This window comes from Nematolebias whitei, chromosome 9 (assembly GCF_014905685.2).
Source record: "Nematolebias whitei isolate Nwh7 chromosome 9, NemWhi1, whole genome shotgun sequence".
NCBI classification, from domain to species: Eukaryota; Metazoa; Chordata; class Actinopteri; order Cyprinodontiformes; family Rivulidae; genus Nematolebias; species Nematolebias whitei.
Window position 1 is genome coordinate 8,306,651 of NC_056506.1, and position 8,001 is coordinate 8,314,651.

Consider the following 8,001-nt stretch of genomic DNA (forward strand, 5'->3'; position numbering starts at 1 on the left):
TATGTATATATGAATGTATGTATATATATATGTATATATGAATGTATATATGTATATATATGTATATATGAATGTATATATATATGAATGTGTATATGTATATATATATGAATGTGTGTATATGTATATATATATGAATGTGTATATATGTATATATATATGAATGTGTATATATGTATATATATATGAATGTGTATATATGTATATATATATGAATGTATATATATGTATATATATATGAATGTATATATATATATGAATGTATATATATATATATATATATATATATATATATATATATATATGCCTTTTCCACTACACCAAGTCTCTGATCTGTCTCAATATCAACCATGCGGTTCATTAGGATTTACCTGCTGCCTGCTCTGCTTTGGACTCTCCAGCTGCTCATCCACCACCCGGCGTCCGGTCTTCTCCATTACTCAGCGGTCGAGCTCCTTCGCCTTCGTTTCCTTCCAGCCTGTGCTCCCTCTTCATGACATTGCCTTCCATCATCGCCGGAGATGCATTCACACTGGCTCCTGCCATAGACTCCACGCTGACATGTCTAACCCCATAAAGTCCATCTGGTCTGACTCTCACCATTCTACACGCCGCAATACTCGGGCCGCTAACAGTAGTAGCATGTTAGCTAGTCTAGCTGGGTCGGCTATTGCTCCGGTCGCTACCAACTCCTCCTCCGTAAAGTTTGGCTTTCTGAACGTTCGCTCACTCACTGGCAAAGGTCAGCTTATTCAAGATCTAATATCTGACCGTAATCTAGATTTTATTTGTCTAACAGAAACGTGGCAACAACGAAATTACTTTTTCCATCTGAATGAATCTACCCCACCTGGGTTTGTTTACATTGCCAAATCCTGCGAGTCCGGCCGCGGAGGAGGTCTCGCGATAATTCACTGCGAGAACTGGAAGGTCACGCCGGTTCACACACCTCCCTCTCCCTCCTTTGTGCACACTGCGTGCCTACTCTCCGGCCCTACCCCCACGGTTGTTGCCACTTTCTACAATCCGCCCAAAATCAACAACTCTTTTATAAATGACTTTGCTGCTCTAATCGCCCATCTCTCAGCTCTTTCACCCAACATTATTCCGCTTGGAAACTTCATCATTCATATGGATGAAGACAACAACCCCCTCACCAGAGACTTCACATCCTGCTTTGACAGCTGTGGCTTCCAGCAGTTCATTAACTTTCCAACCCACATAAAGGGCCACACTTTGGACTTATTATGCTTCTCTGGATTTTGTCCTCTTAACTGTTCTTCTGATGAACTTCCATTTACTGATCACCTCATGCTTTCATTCAGTGTCAATCTTAAATTTTATTCAGAGAAACCTCAACGCACTCTTTCCTTCCGTAATATTAAGAATATCAACCATGACATTCTTTTGTCTCATATTAATAATACCTTCTTCACCTTCAATTCTTTTAACCCAGATGACCTTGTCACATTCTACAATAACAGCCTCACCAACATCCTTAACTCTGTCGCTCCTCTGAAAACCCTGTCTGTCTCCTTTTCCAACTCTGCACCCTGGTTCACTCCAGAACTCCGTTCTCTGAAATCCAAAGGTCGGAGATTGGAACGACTATAAGAAATCCAGTCTCTCAATTCACAAGGAACTCTATGCGAACCACGTCATCCAGTATAAGGACAGTATTTCTCAAGCCAAATCCAGCTACTTCACTGACATCATCAGTTCCAATGTTGGCACATCAAAGACTTTGTTCTCTCTCCTTAACCGTTCAGTCTCATCTCCTAACTCATTACCTTCTCACATGGTTTCCACAGAATTTTGCAACTCTGATGTTTTATTTCAATGAAAAGATTCTTTCAATTCATAAACACCTTGGAACAAGTACCGCCCCAGCATCCATGTTGAACTCCCCCCTCCCTCCCTCCCCTTCTCTGTCTTCTCCCTCCCGTCCCCTGATGACATTGCTGACATTATCAGCAAGTCTAAGTCCTGATCTTGTCAGCACGATCCATCTCCCACAGTTCTTGTTAAATCCTGTCTCCCGTCTCTGCTCCCCATCATCACTAACATCATCCACTCCTCCCTAACCTCTGGCATTGTTCCCACAGCTTTCAAATCTGCGGCCATCACCTCCATCATCAAGAAACCAAGTCTTGACTTTACCAACTTCAGTAATCTTCGTTTGATCTTTAATCTGCCCTTTATTTCCAAAGTTCTTGAAAAAGCTGTTGTTAGTCAACTTCAGTCTCACCTATCCAACAATAACATTTATGAAGAGTTTCAATCTGGTTTTCGCCCCCACCATAGCACCAATACAGCTTTAATACAAATAACCAATGACCTTCTTGCTGCTGACTCTGCTCTTCTGTCTATCCTCATTCTACTGGATCTAAGTTCTGCCTTCGACACAATCTGTCATCCTATCCTCCTCAACAGACTAACCTCCATTGGCATCTCAGGTACTCCGTTAGACTGGTTCAAATCATCTCTCTCTGACCGCACTCAATTCATTCAGCTCAAATCCTTTCGTTCCCAGTCTTCCCCCGTCTCCACAGGTGTCCCCCAAGGCTCTGTCCTCGGACCCCTCCTCTTCGTCATTTACCTCCTTCCTCTAGGTCACATCTTCCATAAATTTGGTGTCCATTTTCACTGTTATGCTGATGACACACAGCTCTACTTGTCAACAAAACCAAACTCCACCCACCCGCCCTCCATCCATCCTCACCGACTGTCTCAATGAGCTAAATCACTAGTTTTCTAACAATTTCCTACAACTAAACAGTGACAAAACAGAAATCATTTTTGTCGGTACCAAAAACTATTTCAAAATCAGAACATCTTCTCATCCTCCTTAACAACTCTCTGCTATCCCCCTCACTTCAGGTCAAGAGTCTTGGTGTCATCCTCGACACCACTCTCTCCTTCACTTCATACATCAACAATGTTACTCGGTCTGCCTATTTCCATCTCCGAAATATTAACCGTCTCCACCCTTCTCTGACACCCCGCTCCACAGCCATCCTTGTGCACAGTCTTGTGACTTCTCGGATTGACTACTGCAACTCCCTTCTTTATGGCCTCCCCAACAAATCTCTCCAGAAGCTGCAATTGGTCCAGAACTCAGCTGCCTGTATCATCACTTAAACCTCCTCCTATAACCACATCACTCCATTCCTGCAGCAGCTCCACTGGCTCCCGATTAAATCACGCATAGTCTTCAAAATTCTTCTTCTCACTTTCAAAGTTATCCACAACCTTGCCCCTCCGTACCTATCTGACCTCCTACACATCTCCATCCCCTCTCGCTTTCTCAGATCCTCCACTTTACTACACCTCCATGTACCCTCTGCCCACCTCTCCACCATGGGGAGCAGGGCCTTCTCCTGCTCTGCCCCTCACCTCTGGAACTCTCTACCCCCTGACTTACGAAACACCACCTCTCTTTCTTTTTCAAGACTGCTCTGAAAACACATCTCTTTAGACTTGCTTATCCTTAACTGTGCTGCATGTATTTTATATTCTTTACGCATTTTATATTCTGTATATATTTTATATTCTTTATGTATTTTATATTCTGTATGTATTTTATATTCTTTGTATTTTATATTCTGTATGTATTTTATATTCTTTATGTAATTTATTCCTGTTGATCTTTGCACTGTGCTTGTTTGTTTTAACACAAACTTTCTGATATGTTTCTTACTGTAAAGTGTCCTTGGGTGTCCTGAAAGGCGCTTTTTATTTAAAATGATGATTATTATTATTATTATTATATATATGTATATATATTCTCATACAGTGTATAGCCTACCCGTTTGTCTTGCACCAAAAACATTAAGGTTTACGTGCATTTGCTGTTGATTTTCAGTCCAGAAAAACACTCAACTTCAAAACTACAAACATTTCTTCTCTCTGGCTCTCACTTAAGGTGGCTGCTCGACTTTCCTTTCCCGTTTTTTCCTTCCCCTGCTTCGCTTTCTGTGTCTGAAGCACCTGGTACACATCTCCCGAACATAAATTAAGATTATGGATCTGGTATCCTGGACGTTCTACGCTGTCAACAACGTTCAACGCTATCGACAAGATTTTTTCAACAAAACTACAAGGTCCTGGAGAACCTGCCTGTCCAGCTGAGATGCACGCTGTGGTGTACGTCATGGACCCATGGGGAGTGTGGCAGTTGATGTGCCTCTCAGTCCTGTCTCTGGAGGACGCTGAAGACGTTTACATATTTGGATTTATGATATCTGGGACTCTGCTTTTTGGCATTGGCAGGACTCTGTTTTATCGACTATTGGAAAAGACATCGGCAGCAGTTTCGGCCATTACCAAGCTTCTGAGTTGGTGTGAAGGTTTGGTTCGTGCTGTGAGTACTCAAAATCAGCTGATTTACAAACTAAACCGTAAGGTGGAGGCAATTTATGAGAATCGCAGGCCACCTGCGGCTTCTGGGACTCGTCAGTGCGGTGGGATCGACCCCGAAGGAGACTCATAACTAGGGATGGGGCTGATCTGATCCGGTATTGGTATTGGAGGCCGATACCAGCATAATTTACATATCAGATTTTTCTGATCCGACCTGCAGAGATTTCCGATCCATGATGTATGTCTGTGTCTGCTGAAACTTTTCATGTGATTTCCTGCCAGCTGCTTTGCAAGTTGGCTTCAATCTATGGAATAGATTTCCTGAACAGAGGCGTGTCTCATGTGCCCAGCGTAATAAGCCCCACCTCACATTCAGGAAATCCATTTCATAGTTTGAAGGCAGCTACAACTTGAGGACTAAGTGAGCAGCACTGTGGCTAACAGCTAACCAACTTTTCATCGATACATGTCGGCTGTGTGGAAGTATTTTACACTAGAAGCACCACAAAGCAAGACAGCAATGTGTAATGTCCGCAGAGCCGTAGCACCACATTAAACCGTGGTAAAGTTAGTTTTACTTTGGACATTCAAGCTCCGTGCTTCAGCGATCTGTTCCTCTCGCTGAACCCGAAACAAGTAGCCCGACCCCGGCCAGCCGCGCCCAATCTGCCCCGCTCAGTTTGCCTGTCTCGGAGGAGGGGCAGACTGAGCGCGGCTGACTGAAATCAGACTGCCTGCTATGGATTGAACAAGAAGGACATACCGCTGAAGCCATGGAGCTTGAATGTTTACAGAGAAGCTGTTAAACTTCATCGTAATTAATGACCGACCGCTATCAGTTGTAGAAAACGAAGGATTTCGCAGCTTGATACTTGCAGCCAAGATATAGTTTACCCTCCAGGAGATATTTATCAGTACAACAGTAGACAATCATAAAAAAGCATATGAATTGAAAATTACAAGAAAATTATATATAAATAAAAACAAAAACAGCTACATTATAAAGCAATGTAAAACACTAAAAACGGGAACATGTCTGTGTTGGTTTATGCCATGAACTTAGCAGATGTTTAAAGCCATTTAATATTTTATTTAGTTCATTTATTCATTCATTTAAAAGAGACAAAATAAACAACAAATTCATCAAAAAGAAAACATTGAATGAAAAGAGTGCAGTCTTCCCTTTATTAAAAAAAACTTAAAACAAACAATCACTTAAATTACCTTTATCCACTTTAAAGCTAGGAGTAAAAAAAACATGTTTTGTGTTAGCAGGATTTAATTCTAACTTTGAAACTTATCCAACATTAATAAAACTTACCTCAATTTGCCTTTTTGGACATGCATGATATATTTGTACAAATTGTACTTGAGAGGAGATTATTGCAGCCTCATATAAAATCATTGATGATAATAATATTGGAACGGTATCGTGTCGGCCGATATACAGATTTAGGTATCGGGATCGAATCGGAAGTAAACAAAAAAAAAAAAAATGGATTGGTGCATCCCTACTCATAACATGGATCAGTGGAATGGATTCCTACAGTTAGGCCATTTTGGAACCAGAACATCCAGATGGACTCAAGGCTGAAGAAAATAAATCTGTCTGACTGAAGAAAATCAACAATCAAAGCTTATCTGAAACTGTCTCCCCGCTGGCCTCGGAGATGGGCTGACTATCAAATTTCTCCTGGGTCATGGATAACCAAGGACAAAAGCTTAATCACATAAAAAATAAAACTGTTTTTAAAACATTAATATTAATGATGAATGAAGAATATATATTATTTTATTATTTTTAATAATATAATATATTATTTTTATATTATTAAATATATTATTATATATTATATTATTTTTCAACAACCTTGACCACACATTCTTGAACTGGATTCTAAAATGACTCATCCTTATACCTCTTTATCAGTCTGTCAGGAGTAAACTATTTGGGAATAAAATCATATTTACTTGAAAGCCTGATGTTTGTATTTTAACTTTAATAAGCAAAGCAAACCCACACTTTGAAGATAAATTATAACAAATCAAATTTCAAGAGTTTTCCAGCAGGAGGTACATAGGGCTGGGCGATGTATCGAATATATTCGATGTATCTCAAGTTTTTTAATTTACAGGTTGTTAAAATGGCTCTATCGCAACCATCGAGTATAAATTGCCATTCAAATAATAAGCTTTCCGCATCAAATTCACTGTGAGTTTCGTTTATCCGACACGCTACGAATGCATCACTACTCCCTGCCCCCTCCCAACCTGAAAATGTTCCGCATGACACGCTGTGGGGAGCTTGGATAAAGGAAAAAATATGGCGACTGTGGGAGATTCAGGTGAACGGGTGAATGAGACGATAACTGAAGAGTCCGATGAACTAGTTCCGAAGAGAAACAGCACTGGATCAATAATCTGGCAGTGGTTTGGATTTTACAAGGAGGATGTCGAATAAAATGCGGTAATTTGCTAAACTTGTCGTAAATCCATTGCCACGAAAGGAAGCAGTACCACAAATTTATTTCACCACCTAAGAAGTCATCCACTGCAAAATTAAGAATGTTGTAAACTCCGTATGTCCACGTCTCCCCACACAACAAAGACAACGTTAAATAATACAGCTGCGAAGCAGATGACACTAGCTTCTTCGTTTGCCAAAGCCATCCCGTATGACAGAAAAAGTACAAAGTGGAGAGAAATCACTGACGCAGTAACAAAATTGATTTTACAATTTTTATGCAAAAAGCACTAACGAGCACCTTTTTATTCAGACAACTGGTTTATTTTTCATTGTGGATTTGTGCTTGGTGTACTTTTTTTTGCTTGTTTATCTTGTTTATTAAAGGTATAGTGTTGACCACAGTAAGAGACAGTGGTACTAATTTCATTACTGAAGAACATGATTTGTGTGCAACTGATGGTTACAATAAAACATTTAAAACTTATTCTGATTTTGTATTCAATAAAAAAAAAACATCATTGGTCTGTTTGAATAGAGTACACCAGTGCAATTTTAAATACTAGTTTAAAGTAACACTGGAGATTATTTATTAATATTGTGATATATATCGTGTATCGTGATATAGCAAAATAATATCGGGATATTAGATTTTCCTCATATCGCCCAGCCCTAGAGGTACATCAAGTTATCTGTGAGTGTTCTGATTGTGAATGAAATCATGTCTCTGTAGGTTGTCAAGTCTGACACTGACTGCGAAGGTGCAAGTGAGTCAGGGACCCAGACGGAGCGCCGACAGCCAACAGCTCAGAAGAAGATCAGTCATGGTGTTGCTGTAGAGGACCAGTCCAGTGAAGTGGATGAACTCATCAGCAAATATCAGAACATGTCAATCAGTGATCCAGGTACTGAAACTGTAATCTAAGCAAGCATACAGACATGTCTCCGTCCGTCCGTCTCCCATTGATAAAAAACGTATAGATGAGCAGCGCCATACCAAGAGAACTGATTTAGGAGAAACACTGAACAAATATATATATTTATAACTTGTCAACTGGTCAACGTGAAAGAAGAGAAACGTTCTGACTTCCATCTTGGAGTGTGGCCGCATTTGGGTGAAAGAAAGGTCACCATCGAAGATTGGGTTGCCACATGATGGCTACTGCCCTATATGT

General features: G+C 40.3%; 1 protein-coding gene across 3 annotated transcripts in view; it reads left to right on the top strand.

Moving 5' to 3' along the window:
• The window catches only part of LOC119414370 (DIS3-like exonuclease 2), a gene marked incomplete at its 3' end in the record, with an annotated part of 19,852 nt that extends 12,101 nt beyond the window's left edge, over nucleotides 1–7,751 (top strand). For all 3 annotated transcript variants that reach the window (XM_037681461.1, XM_037681459.1, XM_037681460.1), the window contains 1 exon segment: nucleotides 7,560–7,751. In XM_037681461.1, coding sequence (XP_037537389.1) covers nucleotides 7,560–7,751 — 192 coding nt within the window.
• Between the last annotated feature and the right edge of the window lie 250 nt (nucleotides 7,752–8,001).